The 27,773-nt window shown below is 41.8% G+C and overlaps 1 protein-coding gene across 2 annotated transcripts in view; it reads right to left on the bottom strand.

The window, feature by feature from the left end:
• The window catches only part of LOC115140990 (atrial natriuretic peptide receptor 1-like), a 66,962-nt gene that overhangs the window by 28,182 nt on the left and 11,007 nt on the right, over nucleotides 1-27,773 (bottom strand). For both annotated transcript variants that reach the window (XM_029679544.2, XM_029679545.2), the window contains exons 3-5: nucleotides 17,027-17,214; nucleotides 16,000-16,113; nucleotides 5,669-5,804 (exon numbers count right to left, since the gene is read on the bottom strand). In XM_029679544.2, the coding sequence (XP_029535404.1) occupies nucleotides 5,669-5,804; nucleotides 16,000-16,113; nucleotides 17,027-17,214 (438 nt within the window). The remainder of the gene's footprint in view (nucleotides 1-5,668; nucleotides 5,805-15,999; nucleotides 16,114-17,026; nucleotides 17,215-27,773) is intronic.

Below are 27,773 nucleotides of genomic sequence, written 5' to 3'. Positions count from 1 at the left end.
AAAGCCTATTCCCACCTTATAACATCTAACATAAATGGTAACTATAGTGTAAACCAGTGGAGGCTCCTCAGAGGAGGAAGGGGAGGACCATGCTCCTCAGTGAATTTCATAAAAATAAAAATAGTGAAACATTAAAAAAGCGATCCTTTTTAGACAAAATATATTCGCATGTCACCAAATAATTGATAAAAATACACTGTTTTGCAATGAAGGTCTACAGTAGCCTCAACATCACTCTGTAGGGTAGCAATGTCATTGGTGTAGAGAGGAGTAGGCAGGAGGCAGTTGCAGGTTTAGAACTACTGAATTTATTTAAGCACCATAGATCAAAGCGGGACGAAACCCAAGCGCTGTTGTGCTCAAAATATATCTTCACAAACAAAAATATAAAGTACTCAGGAAATAGTAGGAGAGATTCCTCTCAGGAAAACAAGTAACATTTACAATGAAAGATAAAGACAAATGGCAGAGGGTGTATATATACAGTGATAGAGTGGGGATTGGAACCAGGTGTGTGTAATGATGACGAGACAAGTCCGGGGTTGATGAGTGAAGCGCATTTGACTGCAGTAGGTTCGGCAGCAGCTAGAAGGCCGGCGACGCCGAACGCCTTAGATGGACAAGAGGGCGAGCCAAAGTGAAGGCTGGTGTGATAAGCACCATGGTGTAGCTGGAGGACAACTAGTTTCCGTCCTCCTCTGGGTACATTGACTTCAATACAAAACCTAAGAGGCTGGTGGTTCTCACCCCCTTACATAGACTTACACAGAATTTTGACAACTTCAGGAGGACGTCGTCCAACCTATCAGAGCTCTTGCAGCATGAAATGACATGTTGTCCATCCAATCAAAGGATCAGATAATTAATCTAGTATGGAAAGTATAAGCTACAGCTAGCTAGCACTGCAATGTTTAAAATGTGGTGAGTAGTTGACTCAAAGAGAGAGAAAGACAATAGTTGAACCGTTTTGAACAAATTAATTTCTTAAAAAATGAAGGAGAAGCAAGAGAGAGAGAGAGAGAGAGAAAGAGAGCATGATTGTAGCGGGTTTACTAAGGCGTTAGTTCTAGTAGCTATGTTGTCTTGACGTTAGCTAATATGGTGACAATGATGTAGGCTGTGTGTAGCGGTTAGCAGTTATGTTATGAAAGTTTGACTTGGAAAAGTTGTTTTGCCTAGTCACAGACAGCTGATGTGTTGTGCATTGAAGTCCAGAATGGAAGGAAAAAGCTTAGAGGAGGAGAGAGCATAGATGCGATAAGGAATAATCCAACGATCAAAGGGATCATGCTGTATGTATGTGGCTGCTATGAAAGTGAATTGTGTTTGTCGTGATTAGGAGTGTATTCATTCCGCCGATTCTGTTGAAAAACGCTTCTTAAACGGAAGCAAATGGAACGAAACAGGAATAAACATACCAGAATTTGTCCAACAGAAACTCTCGCTTGCAACTGTTGGAATAATGATTACACCCTAGATCAGCTAGACAGGCAAGATTATCTGTCACATTGATTACAAACATTTCTCTCGACCTGTGTGTCCACCTAAGTTGTAAACTTTCATTCATAGGCTAGGTTGTAGCAACCTCAAGATGGGTATAGGGAAAATTTGAGTATCATGTAGTAGCCTAAACCTATCAACGTTACATTGAGCTGGTTGAATGGAATATGAATGACAGTCATCTAATGTACTTTAATAGAAATACGGCCATGCTCATTAAAAAAAAGAATCGTCCTCCCTCATGTTAAAAGGCACTGACCGCCACTTGTGGAAACCTACACTATACTGTAAATACAATAGTAGTGGATTCGGCCAGCCCCGTTGATGACAGCTGTATAAAATCGAGCACACTGTCATGCAATCTCCATAGACAAACATTGGCAGTAGAATGGCCTTACTGAAGAGCTCAGTGACTTTCAACGTGGCACTGTCATAGGATGTCACCTTTCCAACAAGTCAGTTCGTCAAATTTCTTCCCTGCTAGAGCTGCCCCAGTCGACTGTAAGTGCTGTTATTGTGAAGTGGATACTTCTAGGAGCAACAATGACTCATCTGTGAAGTGGTAGACCACACAAGCACACAGAATGGGACTGGCGAGTGCTGAAGCGAGCAGGGCGTAAAAATCATATGTCCTTGGTTGCAACACTCACGACCAAGTTCCAAACTGCCTCTGGAAGCAATGTCAGCACAAGAACTGTTCGTTGGGAGCTTAATGAAATGGCTTTCATGGCCGAGAGCCGCACACGAGCTTAAGATAAACACGCACAATGCCAAGTGTCAGCTGGAGTGGTGTAAAGCTCGTCACTATTGGACTCTGGAGCAATGGAAACTCGTCCTCTGCAGTGATGAATCACACTTCACCATCTGGCAGTCTGACGGACGAATCTGGGTTTGGCGGATGCCAGGAGAATGCTCCCTGCCCTGATGCATAGTGCCAATGGTAAAGTTTGTTGGAGGAGGAATAATGGTCCTGGGCTGCTTTTCATGGTTCGGCCTAGGCCCCTTAGTTCCGGTGAAGGGAAATATATACGTATATATATTTTTTTACCCTGTTTTCTCTCCAATTTCGTGGTATCCAATCGGTAGTTAAAGTCTTGTCTCATCGCTGTAACTCCCGTATGGACTCGGGAGAGGCGAAGGTCGAGAGCTGTGCGTCCTCTGAAACACAACCCAACCAAGCCGAACTGCTTCTTGACACAATGCCCACTTAACCCAGAAGCCAGCCGCACCAATGTGTCGGGGGAAACACTGTGCACCTGGCGACCGTGTCAGCATGCACTGCGCCCGGCCCGCCACAGGAGTCGCTAGTGCGTGATGGGACAAGGACATCCCTGCTGGCCAAACCCTCCCCCAACATGCCTGCTGGACAAACCCTCCCAGGGAAGACATTTGACGAACTAACTTGTTGGAAAGGATGCCACCTTTTCATCAAATCAGTTCAGGCAAATTTTTCCCTGCTAGAGCTGCTCCAGTCAACAGTAAGTGCTGTTATTGTGAAGTGGATACTTCTAGGAGTAACAACGACGAAATGGTAGATCACACAAGCAGACGAGGGCCCTGCTGGCCAAACCCTCCCCTAACCCGGATGACGCTAGGCCAATTGTGCACCGCCCCATGGGTCTCCAGGTCGCGGCCGGCTGTGACAGACCCTGGACTCGAACCCAGAATCTCTAGTGGTACAACTAGCACTGTGATGCATTGTCTTAGACCACTGCACCACTCAGGAGGCCGTGAAGGGAAATATTAACGCTACAGCATACAATAACATTTTAGACGATTCTGTGCTTTCAACTAGAGGTCGACCGATTATGATTTTTTTCAGTGCCGATTATTAGAGTACCGAAAAAAGCCGATACCGATTAATCAGCCGATTTTTATTTTATTTTTTTAAATGTATTTATTTTATTTCATATACTGTATATTTGTAATAATGACAATTACAACAATACTGAATGAACAATGAACACTTATTTGAACTTAATATAATACATTGAAAAAATCTATTTAGTCTCAAATAAATAATGAAACATGCTCAATTTGGTTTAAATAATACAAAAACACAGTGTTGGAGAAGAAAGTAAAAGTACAATATGTGCCATGTACAAAAGCTAGCGTTTAAGTTCCTTGCTCAGAACATGAGAACATATGAAATGGTGGTTCAATATTCCCAGTTCTTCAATATTCCCAGTTAAGAAGTATTAGGTTGTAGTTATAGGAATTATGACGCGTCGACTATTTCTCTCTATACCATTTGTATTTCATATTCCTTTGACTTTTGGATGTTCTAATAGGGACTTTAGTATTGCCAGCCTAATCTCGTGAGTTGATAGGCTTGAAGTCATAAACAGTGCAATGCTGGAAGCACAGTGAAGAGCTGCTGACAAACGCAGTAATGTTTGAATGAATGCTTACGAGCCTGCTGCTGCCTACCACCGCTCAGTCAGACTGCTCTATCAAATCATAGACTTAATTATAATATAATAAACACTGTTGGTCATTAATATGGTAAAATCTGGAAACTATAATTTTCGGTGAAATGCGGAACCATTCCGTATTTTATCGAACGCGAGGCAACCCTAAGTCTAAATATTGCTGTTACATTGCACAACCTTCAATGTTGTGTCAAAATTATGTAAAATTCTGGCAAATTAGTTCGCAAAGAGCCAGGTGGCCCAAACTGTTGCATATACCCTGGCTCTGCGTGCAATGAACGCAAGAGAAGTGACACAATTTCCCTAGTTAATATTGCCTGCTAACATGAACTTCTTTTAACTAAATATGCAGGTTTAAAAAATATATACTTCTGTGTATTGATTTTAAGAAAGGCATTGATGTTTATGGTTAGGTACATTCGTGTATTGATTGTGCTTTTTTCGCGAATGCGCTTTCGTTAAATCATCCCCCATTAAATCATTTACCGATGATAAATTAACAGGCACCGCATTGATCATATGCAACGCAGGACAAACTAGTTAACCTAGTAATATCATCAACCATGTGTAGTTAACTAGTGATTATGTTAAGATTGATTGTTTTATATAAGATAAGTTCAATGCTAGCTAGCAACTTATCTTGGCTCATTGCTGCACTCGCGTAACAGGTGGTCAGCCTGCCACGCAGTCTCCTCGTGGAATGCAATGTAATCGGCCATAATCGGCATCCAAAAATGGTGATTACCGATTGTTATGAAAACTTGAAATAGGCCTTAATTAATCGGCCATGCCGGTCGACCTCTACTTTCAACTTTGTGGCAATAGTTTGGGGAAGGCCCTTTCCTGTTTCAGCATGACAATGCATGCCCCCGTGCACAAAGCAAGGTCCATACATAAATGGTTTGTCGGGATTAGTGTGGAATAACTTAAATGGCCTGCACAGAGCCCTGACCTCAACACCATCAAACACCTTTGGGATGAATTGGAACGCCGACTGAGAGCCAGGTCCAATGCCCAACATCAGTGCCCAACCTCAATAGTGCTTGTGGCTAAATGGAAGAAAGTCTCTGCAACAATGTTCATAAGCTACTGGAAAGCCTTCCAATAAGAGTGGAGGATGTTATAGCAGCAAAGGGGGACTAACTCCATATTAATGCCTATAATTTATTTTACATTGAGTAGGTGTCCACATACTTTTGGTAATGTAGTTTACATGTCCAACAGGCATTTGAGAGCCATATGACTTCTTATGGCCTGCAACTAAATCAATGTCTTGTCTTGAAGAGCTCTTGAAGAGGTGTACATCTCATTTTAAAGGCACAAAGCACCCAATAGGTGACCCTCTGTCAATGGGGAGTATTGTTATATCGTGCTGGTTCTCTCTCATTCTGCCACAAATCACTCAATAATTAATCTACAGCGAAATTGCAAGGAAGACATTGAATGTGTTGTTGTTACAGAACTACCTCCTCAAAGGTGGAAACTGACAAGAGATCGTAAACCAGAGCTCAGAGTTAATCCAGTGACATGGAACATTTTGTCTTCACACAAATCTTTTGAAATTGTCTCTGTGACAAAACACAGACCACTGTAGTTACCAGAGACAGAGCACAGAGTTAGTGCTAGACTGAAAACATGTTCACACATGTTCCAAAAAAAAACTAGAACCTTTCGGACCCCTGTTTCAATGGAATAAAGATCCAGGTTATGAACTGAGGTGCATGGAATGGACTGACCGTTGTAGGTGCGGTTCCACATCCTCCTTGTTACGGTTTTCCCCACAGGTCTGTCCTCTGGAGAGGTCATGGTCTCGTTCAGGGCGTGGGTGTACAGCATCAGCCCGTCGTAGAACCCTCCGGAGATTATGTTCATCTGCAGGGAAGCAAAAGGAAATTGTAGAAAAGTTATTAAATCTATCATCACCTATTTTTTATGAGATCGCTTAGATCAACCATACCACACATGTATTAATAGTACATCTATTACCCTCATCCAATAGATATTATTTTCTATAATTAGAAAGCTACTGCGTATGTCTAGCTACAGTTGAAGTTGGAAGTTTAGATACACTTACGTTGGAGTCATTAAAACTCGATTTTCAACCACTCCAAAAATGTCTTGTTAACAAACTATAGTTTTATGGGGGCGGAGCTAGCATGTTGGAGTGAACGGCTGTGCGTGAGAGGCTCCTGCAACTTTTTTGCGAAATAATCTAATTTAACCTACTTTATGGCACTTTTTACAACAAACGTTTCTTTCTAATACAAGATTGTAACTTTTTATATGAAAATGCAGAGTAATAAGCGACCAAAGGACAATAAATCCACAGCGGAGGCCTACTCCCCACTAAACAACGAGACAGACATGGCGGGAGGCACATGCAACAACGTGACACTTACAGAACTTACCCGGGCTTTGGGGGAGCTACGTGTTGCTATAGCTGAGGATCTTAAGGCCACTATTGCTGAGCTGGACACCAAAATCGAGAGCGTCATTCGAACGGTCGCTTCGCATGGTCAGAGTATTGTGGACCTTGAGAAAGCTTCTGAATTCAACGCTGGTAGGATCGACGAGTTAGAGAAGCGATGCTCGTCCTTGCAGGATACTGTGCAGAGGCTTTCTGTGAAAGTGGTGGACCTGGAGGGCCGATCCAGACGTAATAACCTTCGCGTTGTTGGTCTGGCAGAGGGGATAGAGGCGGGCTCTCGCCCTACTGACTTCTTCGCCAAGCTATTGAAGGATGCAATGGGATCGGATGTTTTGGATTCGGATCCCCAGCTGGACCGCGCACATCGCTCCCTTGTCCCAGTGCCTGGACCGGGCCAACGTCCCGCCCAGTAATAATCTGTTGTCACAGTTTCAAGACCAAGGATCTTATCCTGCGTGAAGCTCGAATGAGGGGCAACCTGTCACATAAAGGGCATCCATTCCGTGTCTATGAGGATTATGCGCCCGATGTGGCAAAGCATCGCGCCGACTACAGAGATGTCATGACCAAACTCTACAAACTCCATCTTCGCCCAGCCTTACTCTTCCCTGCAAGACTAAGAATTACCCCGCCTTCCGGTGAGAAGATTTGGCTCTCCTCGGTTTTGGACGCAGAGAAGTTTATCCGGGGATATACACCAATCCCCGTACAGGTTAGAGTGCCTTGTTATTGCGTGTTAGGGTCTGCTCATGGACTCGAATCCATACTATACCATATTGGGTGAAAACATATTAAACGGGCTCAACAAGGGCTACAGAGCATGTAAGACGCTGAGCAGACCAATGGATGGCGGTCAGAGCTCTCATTTAACGTTAAATTCACTTTCATCCCGGCTGTGCTCAGCGATGCATATTTTTTACTTCCAGGTTTGATCACTGACACCTTCGGACGGATATACTTATATTCCCCCACTTTTGTTTTGTTTCGTTAGTTATTTTACAATCCTTACATCACTCTTACTACCATACCATTTACTTATTGCTTGCAGGGGACTGGGGGTGATGGTTGGGAGGGGGCAGACGCCTGGTTAGCAAGTTTATGTTTTGTGCCGTTCTGCCTTTGTCTGGCCGTGGGCCTCTCTCCCGACTAGAGTCCCACCAGCCCTCTGTAATGCTTATGTATGTGTAGGTGTGCGTAAATATAATTACTATTTGTACTTTATTACTATTTTCTCTTAGCATTTTAGTATTATGTATGTGTATATTTTAAATCAGTGTAGATTGTTATTCTGGGGTATGAATGTTTGTATGTGTATGTGTGCATATGGATGTATATACATATTCTTTAAATATATATTTTTATATATGATTTTTTTTGTGTGGGTATGTATACATACATGTATATGTATGGATGTGTGTGTATGTATATATATGTATATATAGGTATGTGTATGTATGTATGTATATATATGTGTGTGTGTGTGTGTATATGTGTGTATGTATGTGTGTATGTATGTATGTGTGTGTATGTATGTATGTATGTGTATGTATATGTATGTAAATGTATATGTATATGTATATGTATATATATATATAAGGTATATATTTTTACTAATTAAACTTTTTTTTTTTTATGGGGGGAACGTTTAATTTAACAAATCCTTGTTCCGATCTCCTGACCCACAGTATGTAAAGGTACGGCTGACTAGGTCGGTTGCGGATGGTTTATTTTTTGACCGGCAGTGCTTAGCAATATTATCTTGAGGCTATGTCTCTTTCTTATCTCTGGGATTGACCCAGGATGACGCTTAAATGTGCAATATGTTTAAGTTGCAACTTATTCGGTTTAGGTTTATTAGATGCTAACTGAACACTTAACTCGCGGGAGCCTCCTCAGTTCATATGTTAGTAGAAGTTCTAGGATAGTGAGAGGTGAACGTATAGTTGGGATTTTATTTTTGTTTTACCTCTTGTTCGAGGTCGCGCCGTGCTTTTTTGGCATCGGCCAGACAATGTGTTTATTATTTTTATTTTTCCTTTTTTTTCTCTCCTGTTTGTACATGCCTGTTAAATGTGGGTTGATGGGGGGTGTAAGTGTTGGGGAAATTAGGGGAACAGGGTGGGGAAGTAAAGGTGCTTGCAGGGGGGGAGGGGTGGGTTGGATACTGCTCGGGTGTAGGTGCTACATATGCTGATCGTGATGGTTTGGTGCACTTTCTTACCTTTCTATCAAGTTACATGGTATGCAGGCCACCATAGGAACTACAAACGAGAGGAGGGCGGGGCTTACATTCACTTCCTGGAATGTCAAGGGTTTAAACGAACCAATTAGGTCCTAGCCCACTTGAAAGCACTCTCGTCTGATATTATATTTTTGCAAGAAACCCATCTGAAGAATAACTCTCATAGCAGACTTAAGTGTAGGTGGGTGGGGCAAGTGTATCACTCTAACTTCTCTGCCAAAACGAGAGGCACAGCGATTCTGGTACGGAAAGGAATTCCCTTTCTACATAAAACCACTATTGCGGATAAAGAGGGTCGGTATGTGATCGCAATAGGAGAAATCCACTCTACCTCAGTAACTCTACTAAATATCTATGGGCCAAACATTGACAACCCCTCTTTTTTCAAAAGAGTCCTTGCCCTGATTCCAGATATCTCCCATACTAACCTGGTCATTGGAGGGGACCTTAACTGTGTGCTAGACCAATATTTGGATAGATCCTCTACCCGGCGAACCCCTACCTCCTATTCAAGCGAATTCTTGAACACCTACATAAAAAATTCAAACTTATTTGATATATGGAGGATCGCTAACCCTACGGGTAGGGAATACTCCTTTTACTCTCATGTTCACAAGGTTTACACTCGAATTGACTACTTTTTGTTGGATGCTAGACTACTCCCCTATACCTGTAATGTGAGGTATCATGATATTATAATCTCGGACCACAGTCCACTCACCTTCTCCCTGAGATTGGGTGACATTGTACCAAACGAGAGGGTCTGGAGGTTGAATCCTCAGCTCCTCACAGAACCAACATTCTGTGAATATCTTAAAGACCAAATTAAATTTTTCTTTGATACCAACGACAACACAGAGACCTCCCCAGCATTATTGTGGGAAACACTGAAGGCTTATCTGAGAGGCTGTATCATCTCCTTTCAGGCTGCCAGGAGTAGGCAAAACAGAGGAAAACTGGAAGAACTAGAGGGACAAATTCACTTACTGGATAGGGAGAATGCTAGCCACCCATCTATGGAGAAACATAAAAAAATTACCTCTTTAAAATTTGAATATAATCAGATTCTCTCAGCTAAAATTGCTAAATCTTTTCTCTATGCCAAGCAAAAATATTTTAAGTTTGGTGACAAACCACACAAATTACTCGCCAGACAACTTCGAAAAAATGTGAGTGACCGAATGATTCACAGGGTTAAATCTGCATCTGGGGAATTACTCTCTTCCCCCAAAGATATCAATGACAGATTCCGGCAGTTTTATGAGACTCTATATACATCTAAAGCGGATCCTAACCCCTTAATTATGCAAACATTTTTGGAGGACTGTAATCTTCCTGCCCTGAACCAGGAAGATTCTAACTTCCTGAATAAGGAAATATCTTGATGAAATCCGAGAAACAATTAAATCTCTAAAGAGTGGCAAGACCCCGGGCCCAGATGGATACCCTGGTGAATTCTATAAAACATTCAGCAACATGCTCTCCCCCTATCTGCACAAAATGTTGATTCAGGCCAATGAGGATGGAGCTCTCCCTTCTACTTTGGACGAAGCGTTCATTACAGTTATACATAAGAAGGGTAAAGATCCAGAAGAGGTAGGGTCATACAGACCAATATCTCTCCTTAATACAGACCAAAAGATTTTAGCAAAAACTCTGGCTAACTGGCTTAGCACTTTAATTGGCAAATTGGTCCATTCGGATCAGACCGGCTTTATCCCTAACAGAAACTCATTCTTCAATCTCAGGCGCCTCTTCAATATTATGTATTCTCAGAGGTTACCCAACATGGACCTTGCCGTCATATCTCTTGACGCCGAAAAGGCCTTTGACCAAGTTGAGTGGCCCTATCTATTCAAGGTCCTACAGAAATGTAATATTGGAGATAGGTTCATAAATTGGATCCAGCTTTTATATAGGAACCCCTGTGCCAGAATACTCACTAACCAATCATTGTCGCCCGATTTAACCTCAACAGGGGACAAGGCAGGGTTGTGCGCTGTCGCCTATGCTCTTCGCCCTAATTATCGAACCGCTCGCTCAGACGATTAGATCTCATGCAGCAATACACGGCTATAATACTAAAGATACTCTAAATAAGATCTCCCTATACGCAGATGACATCCTCCTCTATGTAGCAGAACCTCAGGCTAGTATCCCAGCTATTCTTGATGTGATCAATTTGTTTGGTACCTTCTCGGGATACAGAATAAATTGGAACAAGAGTGAATTAATGCCCATACGGTCGCAAAATACCTCCTGGCTAGAACATCTCCCATTTAAGTTATCTTCAGAAAAATTTACCTACCTAGGAATTGTAGTTACCAAACAATACTCCTTACTATTTAAAGAGAATTTCCCCTCTCTGATACAAAAACTCAAAGCAAACATACTATTTTGGAGAACTCTCCCCAATTTCTCTGCTCGGAAGAATTAATGCCATTAAAATGGTCTTCCTCCCACAACTGCTCTACCTATATCAGAACATCCCAGTATTCATACCTAAATCCTTTCATAAACAACTGGACTCAATTATCAATCCTTTCATCTGGGATTATAAAACACACAGGATAGGTAAAAACACCTCTGTAAATCCAAGATGGAAGGAGGATTGTCTCTCCCAAATTTTATATTTTATTACTGGGCCGCTAACCTCCGCATTGTTACGTTTCTGTTGGATGACGTACTCCCGGCACCCAGCTGGCTTAGTATGGAGCGTGAGGAGTGTCACCCCTTCTCTATTGGCGCTGTGATTTTGTCGCCTGTCAATCTGGAGATGTCACTTTATTGTAACAATCCTATAATACATAGCACAGTCCGAATCTGGAAGCAAATTAAAGTCCACTTTGAGCTCAGACCAATGTCATTCATGCTCCCTGTCGCCAGGAATCCCTCCTTTGCCCCTTCTAAACTTGATAACACCTTTGAGCGATGGGGAGAGTTGGGGATAAGTACCATAGGGGATTTATACATAGAAGGGACCTTTGCTTCCTTTGAGCTGCTGAGGGAAACTTATAATCTTCCCAGAAGTAATTTTTTCAGATACCTACAAATTAGAGACTACGTTAGAAAACACCTCCCAACATTTGGGAATGCCAAACCTTCCATGTTTGACGGATGCATAAAAATATGCCCCACCTCAGATAAACTGATATCGCGTCTATATGATGCTTTTCAATCTGTTAGCACACCTTCTACTGATGCCATCAAGGCAAAATGGGAGGAAGAACTAGGGACTGACATCTCAGTGGCAGACTGGGAAGAGAGCTTGGAGTATATCCACACATGCTCCATTAATTCCAGACATCGTCTCATACAATTCAAGGTATTACACAGATTACACTATTCCAAAACTAAACTGCATAGGATATTTCCTGACACATCCCCTACATGTGATAAATGTCAGGCTACGCAGGGTACACTACTCCACTGCTTTGCCCTATGCTCTAGCTTGCATGGTTATTGGTGTGGAATTTTTAGGATCCTCTCTGAAGTTTTGGAGACTTCAATAGATCCAGACCCGCTTCTGATAATCCTGGGAGTATCTGAGTCCCTAAACGGATTAACCAACCCCCAAAAACAACTAATCTCGTATGGTCTCATCTCGGCAAAAAAACTAATCTTGTTGTTTTGGAAAAGGAGGGAAGCGCCTCTACCAAATTATGGCTCAGTGAATTGGCAAACACTGTACACTTAGAAAGAATTAGATATATTCTGAACAATAAATGATCAACTTTTGATAAAATCTGGCAGCCTTTCCTCTCCTACTTGGACGAGTCGGCGCTGTGAATTTGTACTTATTAACGCACTCTCAATTGTAATATTTTAATCTACCTTTGGGCAGCGTGTGCTGGCCCTACCACCCGAGCAGTTGGGGGGGGGGAATAGGGGATGGGGGGGGTAGGGGGACATCTTCCCTCTTTCTTTCTACGTGTCCTTGTTTTGTATGTCGTGTTTTGTATTATTTGTTCTGCACCCAGAACTCTGGGTCTTGTTGTTCCTGTATGCTCTTTTATGTTTAGATAAGAATTGTATACTTGTCATGTATACCTATACACCATTCTTGTGTGTGTTTAATAAAAATATTTGAAACAACAAACTATAGTTTTGCCAAGTCAGTTAGTTTGTGCATGACCCAAGTAATTTTTCCAACAATTGTTTACAGACAGATTATTTCACTATCTATAAAACAAAAATAGAACTGTTTGGTCATAATGACCATTGTTATGTTTGGAGGAAAAAGGGGGGCGCTTGCAAGCCGAAGAACACCATCCCAAACGTGAAGCACGGGGGTGGCAGCATCATGTTGTGGGGGTGCTTTGCTGCAGGAGGGTCTGGTGCAAAATAGATGGCATCATGAGGTAGGAAAATGATGTGGATATATTGAAGAAACATCTCAAGACATCAGTCAGGAAGCTAAAGCTTGGTCGCAAATGGGTCTTCCAAATTAACAATGACCGCAAGCATACTTCCAAAGTTGTGGCAAAATGGCTTAAGGACAACTAAGTCAAGGTATTGGAGTGGCCATCACAAAACCCTGACCTCAATCCCATAGAAAAGTTGTGGACAGAACTGAAAAATCGTGTGCAAGCAATGCCCTGACCTCAATCCTATAGAAAATGTGTGGGCTGTCACGCCCTGACCTTAGAGATCCTTATTATTCTCTATGTTTGGTTAGGTCAGGGTGTGACTCGGGTGGGAAATTCTATGTTTTTTCTTAGTTTTTAGCCGAGTGTGGTTCCCAATCAGAGGCAGCTGTCTATCGTTGTCTCTGATTGGGGATCATACTTAGGCAGCCCTTTTTCCCACCATTAGGTTGTGGGATCTTGTTTTCTGTTTAGTTACTGTTGCCTGACAGAACTTTGCATTTTCGTTTTCGATTTTGTTATTTTGTTTGAGTGTTTTTTAAATTAAAATCATGAACACTTTCCACGCTGCGCCTTGGTCTACTCTTTCTACCACCAACGAGAGCCGTTACATGGGCAGAACTGAAAAGCGTGTGCGAGCAAGAAAGCCTACAAACCTGACTCAGTTACAGCAGCTCTGTCAGGAGGAATGGGCCACAATCCACCCAACTTATTGTGGGAAGCTTGTGGAAGGCTACCTGAAATGTTTGACCCAAGTTAAACAATTTAAAGGCAATGCTACCAAATACTAATTGAGTGTATGTAAACTTCTGACCCACTGGGAATGTGATGAAAGAAATAAAAGCTGAAATAAATCGTTCTCTCTACTATTATTCAGACATTTCACATTCTTAAAATAAAGTGGTGATCCTAACTGACCTAAGACAGGGAATTATTACAAGGATTAAATGTCAGGAATTGTGAAAAACTGAGTTTAAATGTATTTGGCTAAGGTGTATGTAAACTTCCGACTTCAACTGTATATTTGTGCCACTGCCATGGAGAACAGAACTTCTTCTGCTAACTACTTGTCTCTTCTACAAGCTTATCTACAGTGTAGAGTTAATACCACAAGTTAATACCACTTTCTATTTCTTTCAACGAAAACTATTTCCTATCATCTCCGTACCTATTTCTACCCCTTTATTAATTTCACAATTCTGCCTGAGAAACAATTTCCTCTTCTATCTCATCATCTCTCCAAACAATGGCCCCAAACCAAAAGAACTGTCCACATCAATCACAAAATGGAATATGAGGACAATAACCCACTCAAACAACTCACTCAGTTCAGTTGCATCAATTGGAAACGTACAGACACAATGTGCAGGCAGGGTGAATGAGGACCAGGTAGACCAGGGCAGAGCTCTCATGCTCTGTGCCTCTCCTCATCCTCCAGACTCAGACCTGTCTATTTATCACATTGACTGCACTTAGCTGTCTGCTACAAGTGATTCATCGGCTTGTGAGGGGTGCCAGACAGCCCTGTCTGAAACCAGGACCAATGGCGAGCCTCCCTTCATCCCGGAGATGGAATAGAAGCCCTGGCGTACAATTCTGGATTTGTGTGTGTCGAACAGGGAGGGCAGTTAGATGACGTGGTCTGTCAAGCTCTTTGTTTTTATTTTGCTTCCTAAATAGTCACTGACGCGAAAGCCCACGCATGCATGCAAGGACAGACACCTCCATCCGGAGTCAGAGATGAAAGATGGACTTGAATGCAGTCAATCTGCCATATTGAGGATAGGTGGATGTATCATGCCGATCTTTGTGAGTGTGTGTGTGTGTGTGTGTGTGTGTGTGTGTGTGTGTGTGTGTGTGTGCACATACGTGTATGTCTCTCTCATCTAAACAAGACACCAATGATTTAGCTGCAGAAGTGTGTAGAATATCATCATTGTGCACCTTTGTAGGGAACATAATAAGAAGATAAGCTCCACTAACTAAATCAGCTTTTTCTTCCAAAATAAATTGAATCAATTGTCCAAGCATTGCAGGCGAGCCAATTACGTATAAGCCTACTTATTGCAGCCTCTCCATCTTCACTTTCTACACACTCTCAGATGTGCAAACCCCAATGAACTAGTAATATTGTTAAATAAACGAGTACTGCTGCTAGCTAAATGAACTAGTACTACTGATAGTTCTTTGTATGTGTTTCTTCCCTGTCAGATGTGGCTCAATCAAATGTTCCATAATGAGATGTTCTATAAAATATGATAGCCCTACACTGAGTGTAGAAAACATTAGGAACACCTTTTTAATATTGAGTTGCACCACCTTTTGCCCTCAGAACAGCATCAATTTGTTGGGCATGAACACTACAAGATGTCGAAAGCGTTCCACAGGGGTGCTGGCCCATGTTGACTCCAATGCTCCCCACAGTTGTGTTAAGTTGGCTGGATGTCCTTTGGGTGGTGAACCTTTCTTGATACACAAGGAAAACTGTTGAGTGTGAAAAACCCAGCAGCGTTGCAGTTCTTGACACACTCAAACCAGTGCGCCTGGTACCTAATACCATACCCTGTTCAAAGGCACTTAATTATTTTGTATTGTCCATTCATCCTCTGAATGGCACACATACACAATCCATGTCTCAAGGCTTAAGAATCCTTCTTTAAACTGTCTCCTCCCCTTCATCTACACTGATTGAAGTGAATTTAACACGTGACATCAATAAGGGATCATAGCTTTTACCTAGATTCACCTGGTCAGCCGATGTCAAGTTAATAATGTTTTGTACTCTCAGTGTATAGATTATAATACAGAGCTTTATTTTGTGTAGTAGTCTTCATGCCTTAGCATAAGTATTCAACTTCATATTGCCTCAAGTCTGTGCCACATTGAGATCAAGTTCTGTCTCCTTTTATAAATACTCCTTTTGATCTCAGTTCTTTCTCTCTCTCTCTAAGAGAGACACACACACACACACACACACACACACACACACACACACACACACACACACACACACACAGTGCAGCCCCTTACCAGTGAGTCCTCCACCGTAAAGTTGAACATTCTCTTGGCATCTGTCTTCAGGTCCCTCACAAAATCTTTATATTCAGGGTTCTGGGGTTCTCTATAGGTCAGGATTTTCACACTCTGAGACAGACACAAAGAATAAAAGCGATTGTGATTCATAAGACAAAGGTTTCACTGAATTATACAGAATCGTACCACATGATGATTTCTACTAATGAATGAATGAACCACAGGTGTGAGAAACACCACTTCTGTGGTAGAAATTAACAGTATGTTCCTCTTTCCCAGGCTGTCCCTTTTATAAACAGGCAACTGTTATTAGAGCCTAGTTGCTCTATTATATGTTGTCAATACGACCAGTCATCCAGAACACATCCTCCAAAACACCCAATAACTTTCATCAAGTGATCTCATCTCCTCCCTCCCATTCCTACAGTCTGTGTAGATACAGGCCCAACCTCATTCAAGCAGAAAACTAAGGTCTGAGAAGGATAACTTGTAAAAACACAGCAGTGAGAGAAGTGTTCATACGTATGGGTTATGGCATTGGTTCCCAGACGATTAGAACCCACTTAAAATCCGATTCAACCTAAGAAATATGACCACGACCCACCAGTACAGTACGTGCATCAGTTACATTTTTAAACCTCTGGCCCATTTGTTTTGCTCTTTCAGGCTTTGTGAGATGAGACTAATATCAACACATTGACGGGATGTTACAAAACATATAGTCATGTTGCCTCTCTTCCCCTCGCTGTAGAGTCTGTTACTCACTAGGGAATTGAGAAGAAAATTAAAGTACTTCACAGTGAGAGAATGGAAAATAAACCAGATTAGATTTGTCATCTCATCTGCCTGGCAGCACACTTAACACCAATGACAGCCATGGGGAAACATAGGGATATCAAAATATGATTGCTTCAGGGCCTGCTGTGTAAGTCAGCGGAGAATACAGCACATACCTGTTTCCAAGGTAATGATGGGAATGAGATGAGGAATGAGATGATACACTTGACTCTGATCCAAGGCTTACCTGGAAGGCTTCCTTGGCGACAAGGTCGTCTTGGTCCCCTCTGGCCCAGGGTTGAGCATTCTGGGAGTCCAGGCTGTGTCCAAACATGTCAATGTAGAAGAAAACAAACTCCTCCTGAGGAAGGCCCGCCCGCCGGAAGTGAACCATCAGCTGCCTGAACGTGTCCGGAGAGCAACACACAAACACCACTACGGGTGCAGAGAGAGAGAGGGTTATAAAAAGAGAGTAAAGACAATAGGAGAGTAATGATAATTATTGCACATATGGTCAAATATGTTTTTTTTCTAGCAAAATACACAACAACCAAAGTCCTGAATTATAGACCTGTCTAATACATGTAGGAATAAGAACAATCTTATGTATTGTATTCAACAAGCATCTTAAAAACCATCCTTTAAACAGAGCATATCTGTAGGATCTTAATTTTATCACTCTTTTGTTGATGAGAATTTTCCTTCACAGCAGAAAACTTGTAGTGTATTCAAGGTTTAAAAAGGCTTCTAAAGTTTGTAATTTTCACTTCAAAATTTCAGAGTTGATTTGCCCTAAAATAAAATGAATCAACCTCTACAAAAAAAATCCATGAATTATAATCCACATAATAATTCACATTTCCAGTTGCTGCAGTGTTTTTTTCCTGCTGGTGCAAACTGTCTCAAATTAAGATCCTACATCTGTAACAATGTAACAGGTCTTCAATTTAGTTCAACCTGCAGGCCAATGTTGTGTGAGCAGAATGAGGAAGTCTTATATAGCAGGAAAATAATCCGGCAGCAACAGGAAATGTAAATTATTATGTGGATTAAAATTAATGGACAATTTTGTAGTCGTTGATACATTTTTCGTAAGGGATAATCAAGTCTGAAATTGTGGAAATTACAAACTTTAGAAACCTTTTTAATGCTCAAATACACTACAAGTTTAACATTTCCTGCAACAGGGTGATCAAATTAAGATCTTACATCTGTATGATGAGAAATAACACACTAAATGCATTTTAAACTAGCAAACACGGCAATTTTAAACTAGCAAACACGGCAATCCTTGGAACCAGGAGTTGTGCACTGCTTAGTCCAAGGGCTTATTGTGTCAACCACCCATTTACAATGCATAAGTGATCAATATCCTAATCGGATTGACCCTCCTACACCTTGGTGACTCAGTATACCAACCCAGTACAATGAGAGGATAGATGACCATCTATTTATTTTCCTTACACAACAGCCACTGGCCACATGACTAGGGTTGGAAAGGGTTGGCATCTTTATGGAATTTTGTGGAATTTTTCTGGGAATTCTGCTTAAATTCATCAAAAAAGTTAGCTAAAAACAGTGAACCTTTTTTGTTGGATACACAAAAGGAAATTCTAGGTCTTGTGGCATATTCTGGTTAAACTATCCCCAATTCAATAGATGTTCAACCCTCTGCATGCACAGTGCATTCTTCCATCACATGTACAGCTGATTCTCAAGATCTTGCACACTAATGAGATGCTATTGAGCCCACACTACTAAACTGTCTGAGCCAAGGGCAACATGCTTTCTGGTAAGTTTTGATTGCAATACTGAGAGGGGTGAATATATTTTATATGACATACTTGATTTTTTATTAACTAGTAAATAATAGCCTACAGTAAAGTGTGTTTAAATTAACATGTTTCCATACATGTTTCATTTTAAAACATTTATCGTACAAAGGAGTTGTTTAATCTAACTGCTTAACTATTTATCTGTACATGGAATTGTATGTTTTTTCAAATCTTTACAGGAAAATGCCACAGGCACTATCTGATGTGTGGAGACATTTCACTGCAGCTAATGTAGAAAGAAAAGCTGTGTACATTTGCACATATTGTGCCAAATCATATGTGAAGAATGCAACAAAGACGCAGAATCATCTGGCCAGGTGCATAAAGTTTCCTCAGCGCTCACAATAAGCAACCTCTGACAAAAGTCCCTCTACTTCTATTTGAGGTGAATATGATGAATCAGACACCTTATCGATAGCAACAGCTCATGGTCCTCCTGGAATCAGAAGTTTTTTTTACTCAATTGAGGAACTTAAGAGAAATGCTGATGAATGTCTTGCTCAAGCTGTGTATGTAACTGGTTCACCTCTGATTCTCACAGGCAATGTGTATTGGAAGAGATTTCTGAATGTTCTTCGCCCAGCATTCACCCCTCCTCCCAGACGTGCTTTAGCTACTAATTTGCTGGATGCAGAGTTCAACAGAGTTTAAGTGAAGGTCAAGCAAATCATAGAGAAAGCAGACTGTATTGCAGTCATCTATGATGGTTGAATGTTTGTGGGCAAGGAATAATTAACTACATCATCTCCACCACTCAACCAGTATTCTACAAGAGCACAGACACAAGGGACAACAGACACATCGGTCTCTACATTGCAGATGAGCTGAAGGCAGTCATCAATGACCTTGGACCACAGAAGGTATTTGCACTGGTGACAGACAATGCTGCGAACATGAAGGCTGCTTGGTCTAAAGTGGAGGAGTCCTACCCTCACATCACACCCATTGGCTGTGCTGCTCAGGCATTGAGTCTGCCCCTCAAGGACATCAGGCACTGAAAACAATGGATACACTCTACAAGAGAGCCAAGGAAATGGTTAGGTATGTGAAGGGTCATCAAGTTATAGCAGCAATCCACCTCACCAAGCAAAGTGAAAAGAATAAGAGCACCACATTGAAGCTGCCCAGCAACACCCATTGGGGTGGTGTTGTCATCATGTTTGACAGTCTCCTGGAGGGGAAGGAGTCTCTCCAAGAAATGGCCATATCACAGTCTGCCGATATGGACAGCCCCATCAAGTGGATCCTCCTGGATGATGTATTTTGGGAGAGAGTGGTAAGCAGCCTGAAACTCCTGAAACCTATAGCAGTAGCCATTGCACGGATTGAAGGAGACAACGCCATCTTATCGGATGTTCAGACTCTGCCCTGCCCACTTCACTGTTGCTCCAAGCAGAGGAAACATCTGTTCTGAAATACATCATAAAGCGTGAAGACTTCTGCCTGAAGCCCAGTATGCTGGCAAGAACATGGTGTCATCAATACCGTGTCTCGCCACCTTGGCATGGATGAGGGCAAGGTTCTTGGCAGTCTGGCAAAGTAGACTTCCAAGCAAGGGCTTTGGGATGGATATGCAATATGGCAGTAGTGCCAACATATCTCAACAGCCACCTGGTGGAAGGGACTTTGTGGATCTGAGGCTCTTTCCTCTGTTGCTTCCATCGTCCTCCAAATCCCACTAACATCAGCCACCTCAGAGCCCAACTGGTCCTTGTTTAGGAACACACACACTAAAGTACACAACAGGCTGACCAATACAAGGGAACATTTGAGCAAATTTGAGGCATTTTGAGCCGTCCTCAACAAGGTTGGAAAGTGACAGTGAAGATGAGGCCTCAGAGTCCTATGTTCAAGAGGTGGACATTAAGGGAGAAAACTTGGAAGCCTGAGAGGAAGACAGCCAAAGCTTTAGCTTCTAGACTATCACTTTCCAGCTGTATGTTGAAAACATTTTTGGGAGATGCGATGGATCATTGGGATTCATTCAATATTCCCTTTTGTTGTTCCGTGAAATCATCCCATGTGAAGAGTCAACTCATTTAAATAAAGTTCCATTCGTAATTAAATCGTTTTTTTTTTTCTATTGGAAGGATTTAATAATTTGCAATTATGTCTACTTATGATAAGGTAAAAGGTTTATGCTTCTTTCTCCATACATGGTAAATATATCCAATGCAAAAAACATCTACATTGAAATGGTATTAATTTTCATACATTTCAGTTACTTCCCATATATTCCCGTTAATTCCCACAGAAAGTTTCCACCTCTGAATATTCCCCAAAATGTGCAACCCTACACATGACGTCTAGACAAACAGACAAACAAATAGACAAACAGACAGACCAACACCTAATAGGCACTTCAAATCATACTTTCTTCAAAGACGCACCAACTTCAGGTTTGTAAAGTCCATCAAGTAAAGAATCATTAAAAAAAAAATGGTTTATGTACCACGGATGTCATATTATACCAATAAGCTCACTGGTCACCATAGCAGCACCCACTCATAGCACGCGCTCCAGCAGGTATATCTCATTGGTCACCCCCAAAGCCAATTCCTCCTTTGGTCGTCTTTCCTTCCAGTTCTCTGCTGCCAATGACTGGAACGAACTGCAAAAATCTCTGAAGCTGGAGACTCATATCTCCCTCACTAGCTTTAAGCACCAGCTGTCAGAGCAGCTCACAGATCACTGCACCTGTACATAGCCCATCTGCAAACAGCCCATCTATCTACCTACCTCATCCCCATACTGTATTTATTTATCTTGCTCCTTTGCACCCCAGTATCTCTACTTGCACATTCATCTTCTGCACATCTACCATTCCAGTGTTTATTTGCTATATTGTAATTACTTCACCATCATGGCCTATTTATTGCCTTAACTCCCTTATCTTACCTCATTTGCACTCACTGTATATAGACTTTTTGTTTTCTTTTGTTCTACTGTATTATTGACTATCCATGTGTAATTCTGTGTTGTTGTATGTGTCGAATTGCTATGCTTTATCTTGAACAGGTCGCAGTTGCAAATGACAACTTGTTCTCAACTAGCCTACCTGGTTAAATAAAGGTGAAATTCAATTTTAAAAAATATAAAATAATAATGAGTCACCAGGCCTTTATGGAGATACAGAATCATCAGAAAGTATTCACACCCCTTTGCTTTTTACAAATTCTGTTGTGTTACAGCCTGAATTGAACCTTTATTAAATGTAGATTTTGTGTCACACACTATACCACATAATGTCAAAGTAGAATTTTGTTTGTAAAAACAAATGTCTTGTGTCAATAAGTATTCAACCCCTTTGTCATGGCAAGCCTAAATAAGGTCAGGAGTCAAAATAACAAACCGCATAATACGTTGCATGGACTCATTCCGTGTTCAATAGTGGTTAACACGATTTAACTACCCCATCTCTATACCCCACACATACAGATAATTGTACGGTCCTTCAATCGAGTAATGAATTTCAAGCACAGATTAAACCACAAACACCAAGGAGGTTTTCAATGCCTCGCAAAGAAGGGCACCGATTGGTAGAAGATGAAAGAAACGGAAGCTGAACATCCCTGTGAGCATGGTGAAGTTATTATTTAGGCTTTGAATGGTGTATCAATACACCCAGTCATTACAAAGATACAGGTGTCCTTCCTAACTCAGAGGACAAAAACCTATGGTGACTTTAAAACAGTTACAGAGTTGAATGGTTGTGATTCGAGAAAACTGAGGATGGATCAACAACACTGGAGTTACTCCACAATACTAACCTAAATGACAGAGTGAAAAGAAGGATGCCTGTACAGAATAAAAAATATTCCAAAACATGCATCCTGTTTGCAACAAGGCACTTAAGTAATACTGCAAAACATGTTTAGGGCAAATCTAACACAACACATCACTGACTACCACTATTCATATTTTCAAGCATGTTATGGGTATGTTTGTCATCTGCAAGGACTAGGAAGTTTTTTTAGGATAAAAAGAAACGGAATACAGCTATAAGCACAGGTAAAATCCTAGAGGAAAACTGGTTCAAGATGCTTACCAACAGACACAGGGAGACAAATTCACCTTTCAGCAGGACAATAACCTAAAACACAAGGCCAAATCTACACTAGAATTGCTTACCAAGGTGACATTGATGTTTCCTGAGTGGCCTGGTTACAGTTTCAACTTAAATTGTCTGGAAAATCTATGGCAAGAAAATGGCTGTCTAGCAAAGATCAACAATCAACTTGACAGAGCTTGAAAAATAAAATCAAGAAAAATCCAGGTATGCAAAGCTCTTAGAGGCTTACCCAAAAAGACTTCAACAAAGTATTGACTCAGGGGTGTGAATACTTACAGTACCAGTCCAAATGTACTCATTCAAGGGTTTTCTATATTTTTACTATTTTCTACATTGTAGAATAATAATGAAGACATCAAAACTATGAAATAACACATGGAATCATGTAGTAACCAAAAAAGGGTTTTGAGATTCTTCAAAGAAGCCACCCGTTGCCTTGATGACAGCTTTGCACACTCTTGGCATTCTCTCAACCAGCTTCACGAGGAATGCTTTTCCAACAGTCTTGAAGGAGTTCCCACATATGCTGAGCACTTGTTGGCTGCTTTTCCTTCACTCTGAAACTCATCCCAAACCATCTCAATTGGGTGAGGTCGGGTGATTGTGGAATCCAGGTCATTTGATGCAGCACTCCATCACTCTCCTTGGTCAAATAGCCCTTACACAGCCTGGAGCTGTGTTGGGTCATTGTCCTGTTGAAAAACAAATTATAGTCCCACTAAGTGCAAACCAGATGGGATGATGTATCGCTGCAGAATGCTGTGGTAACCATGCTGATTAAGTGTGCCTTGAATACTAAATAAATCACAGACAGTGTCACCAACAAAGCACCCCCACACCATCACACCTCCTCTTCCATGCTTGACGGTGGGAACCACACATGCAGAGATAATCCGTTCACCTACTCTGCATCTCACAAAGACACGGCAGTTGGAACCAAAAATCTAAAATTTGCACTCATCAGACCAAAGGACAGATTTCGCCCAAGAAAGTCTCTTCTTGCAATTCGACCATGAAGGCCTGATTCACGCAGTCTCCTCTGAACAGTTGATGTTGAGATGTGTCTGTTACTTGAACTCTGTGAGGTGCAATTTGAGGTGCAGTTAATTGCCGATTTCTGGGGTGCAGTTAACTCTAATGAACTTATCCTCCGCAGCAAATTAAAATTTTCAATAAGTTTGCTTAAATTTAAAAAAAATGTGTTCACTTTGTCATTATGGGGTATTGTGTGTAGATGGGTGAGAGAAAAAATATATTGAATCCATTATAAATTCAGGCTTTAACACAACAAAATGTGAAATAAATCAAGGGGTATGAATACTTTCTGAAGGTACTGTAAATAGGGCTAATGAGAGAAAGGAGGGGGGACACTCAATGTTAGTCCGCAGGCTAATTGTGCTGGGGTATAGTAGTGCCTGTGGCGGTGTGTCAGAGACAGTGATCTGAAACAGGGCTTTATTAGCTCTTTGATCAGCTCTGCTCCCAGCCAGAGGCTAACTACCTCGGTCAGACCCTTCATTAGCCTGGGTAATTACTGCAGGCTGCCAAGTACCTGGCACTGCCACGGCAGCACACATTAAGTGTGTGTGGATGTCAAAGCGTGTTCAGCATTCTCTGTGCGCCATTGTGTTAGTTTTGCCTGGTCCAAAAACAACCCTTAAGCCCTATACTCCATAAGCAGGTTGTGCTGCTGTGATCCTGTGTGGCCTGTTCTAGTACAGGTAGGTCTAGGCTGTTCTAGTCTAGTCTATTCTAACGTGTCAATGTAATAGTGTATTGTGTTCTGGGCTGGTCTAGTCTGATGGGTTATTGTGTTATGGTCTATTTAGGGTCTTATCTAGTTTATTGTGGTCTGGTCTGGCACCATGTGGCTTGGAAGAGTGGCACAGGAAGTCTCCAGGGACGTGATGACATTCCTGTAGCACGGACTTCCTGTCCTGGCGGCTCTATTGTTTCAGGGTTAAATGGCCCTGGTCAGGAAGTGAGCAGTGGAACCAAACCAACAAACCTAAGGAGACTAAAATGGATCTCCCGGGTCGCCCTGGGCTCAGGAGACTTATAAGTAGAAGGAGGGTCTGAGTGCCCTCCTCCTGGTGAGACTCCATCCATATCTGGATCCCCTACAAACAATGGCGCCACCAGTTGTTTGGTGCCACACTCAACTTGTAGTGGCACCAAGATATATAACATTTGGTGTAAGACAAGCTGTTGACACCCTTGATTTTCTTATGAATGCTGACCCAATGTGCAACATGAGTGGATGGAAACAAACCAGGATGGCATCACGGCTAGAGGAGTGTAGAGCGGTACAAGGGGGCAAAGCACAGGCCTGACCCCTGATCCCGGCACCAGGCGGAGCAAACACTGTGACTTTACATACCTTTCATGCCTGATAAGTGCACAGTCACACACACACTTCCACTATCATCTTCAGGCGGTCTGACATTTACTTTGAACTTCGAACCTCAGAAGAGCTGATGATGTAGTGGTTTCACTGTGGATAGCCCAGCTGATACCATAACGATAGGGTGAGAGAGCAAGAGTGAGGCGGAGATAGCGAATAGAATGTGTGTCACACATCACCACACCATCCTGTCTGATTTGTTTACCTTCACACAAGGTTAGCAGAAGGTGACATTGAGAGATAAGGAATAAGAACAGTTCTTACTTTTTCTATTTATTTCTCTCCCTCCACCTTCATTTTTTTTTCTTAACTTAATTCAGAGTCCACAGCCGCAGAGTAGCGACAGGCTGATGGACCATTATTATATATTTACACGTTTTAAAATGTTTTATTTAATAACTTAATTGGCTGTTATCGAGTCACGGATGTATGTTCGCCACGTTGAATTCTGTATCCCTCTTTACTCTGTCTCTCACTACCCCACACAACTTCTTCCTTTCCTATAAATTGGTAAGTGATAACATAATCAATCCCTCTGTGTCAGTGTAATCTCCCAAAACATTCCAGAGAAACAAAGACACTTGATTAAGTCTTTGAATTACTGTGATGTAGGACCTGTCAACTTCCTCCTGAACACACAGACAATTCCGCAGTCAAGTGACAGAGACAGCAGACTTCCATGGTTCTTGATTAAACATTACATTATCTTGTTGCATTACAATTACAAATTGCGATATGCAAACAGTGGAAGTGAATCCCAATTAATATTGTTATGCGGGATATTACTTAGAAACATTGCTGCTAGGCATACCTATTGGGATCTTTGGATGATAGCAAGAAGACCAGTGTATGGGGACCCGAAGCTGGCAAAATAAATGAGAATGATGTAACAGTATGTACCAGTATGTCACTGTGTACTTCACTCCAAACAACCCCTCTATGTGTCCATGCAGTCACCATCTCACTGGGAAAAAACTGGTTGAATCAAATCAAATCAAATGTATTTACATAGCCCTTCGTACATCAGCTGATATCTCAAAGTGCTGTACAGAAACCCAGCCTAAAACCCCAACGTTGTTTTTCATTTCAACAAACAACTTAGAAGTATTTCGGGAATGTTTGTCTTTTTTCACCCAATCTTTTCCCTCCCTGGAAACTAATGGTCCCCACCAATGGTAGAGAAGTCTGTAGATTTGTCCCCAGCATGGAATTACTAGCCATGACTAAACTACAATTCAGTGTCTAGTTTAGAGCTGTGCTCTCTTATCTAAACACCAAAAGGGTTCTTTGGCCGTCCCCGTAGGATAACCTTTTCTTGGTTCCATATAGAAACCTTTCTGGATTCAAAAATATTCTACAAGGAACCAAAAGGGTTCTTCAAAAGGTTATTCTATGGGGACAACAGAAGAACTGTCACGACTTCCGCCGAAGTCGGTGTCTCTTCTTGTTCGGGCGGCGCTCGGCGTCGCTGGTCTACTAGCCATCGCCGATCCACTTCTCTTTTTCCTTTGGTTTGGTCTTTGTTTTCACACACCTGTTTCCATTTCACAATTATTTGTTCCTGTATTTAAACCCTCTGTTTCCCCCACGGTGTTGTGCGGGATTATTACATGTTCAGTTAGGCTTAGTTTGATGGCTGGTTTTTTGACGGGTGCTGTGTTCACCCGTGCGTTACCGTTTTGGTCAAGTGTAATTGTTACCTTGTGCCTTGTTGAGTAAAGTACGTTGCTCACTCAGTCTGCTCTCCTGCGTCTGACTTCATGCACCAGCTACACTCACCATCTGACAAGAACCCTTTTAGGTTCTAGATAGCACCTTTTTTTCTAAGAGTGAAAATCCAACATCATACAGAAAACATCCAATTATACAATGTCTAACTATAAAAAGCTTTGTTAAATGTTAAATTGGCATAGGAGTGTGTTCAAAGCTGAACCATTACGGCAGAAGCAGCCTCCGTCCCTCCCGGGACTCCAGACTCCACCTGTGATGAACAGCAGGCCTAAACTCACCAAGATAACTAAACGTGTGTGTTGACTCATCTGTGTGTATTCATGCAAACCAACAAATCTAAAAACCAACCAAAACCATCATCACTACGATCTCCCCCAGGCTCTAAGGCCTACATGTCTGGCTCCCCTCCTTCTCCTTGCCTCTCCAGGATTCCAGAATATACATTTTTAACTGAAGCCAGATGGACGGGGCCGGGGGGGCTAAGGGGGAGAAAAGGGAAAGGCAAGGCCTTGTGGGTAGTTAGGTTCAGCATGGGCACCTTCTGCCTCGGCAACCATAGCGTTAGGAGGAGGTGAGATGGAAGCTCCAGGGTCTTGCGTCACCCCTTTTGAGAAGTCCAAGCTATGGGGTGAAGGAGTCATGTCGAGGCAAGGGTGATGTCAACAACCCTCTTAACACTGTGTTAACAAGCTCAACTGCCAAAACTCTCTCGCTCATCAACACTTTCTACAAAGATCTGCCACCATGAAAGGTAATTGAAAAATCCCCCCTCCCTTTCACAGGTAGTGTGATGTTCTTGGAACTGTGTATAGACATTTCAAATCAAATCAAAGTTTATTTGTCACGTGCGCTGAATACAACAGGTGTAGACCTTACAGTGAAATGCTTACTTACAGGCTCTAACCAATAGTGCAAAAAGGTAAAAAAGGTATTATGTGAACAATAGGTAGGT

Source organism: Oncorhynchus nerka, linkage group LG14, assembly GCF_034236695.1.
Source record: "Oncorhynchus nerka isolate Pitt River linkage group LG14, Oner_Uvic_2.0, whole genome shotgun sequence".
Taxonomy (NCBI): domain Eukaryota; kingdom Metazoa; phylum Chordata; class Actinopteri; order Salmoniformes; family Salmonidae; genus Oncorhynchus; species Oncorhynchus nerka.
The sequence above is the reverse complement of the archived record's forward strand: the minus strand, read 5'-3'. Positions and strand labels throughout refer to the sequence as shown.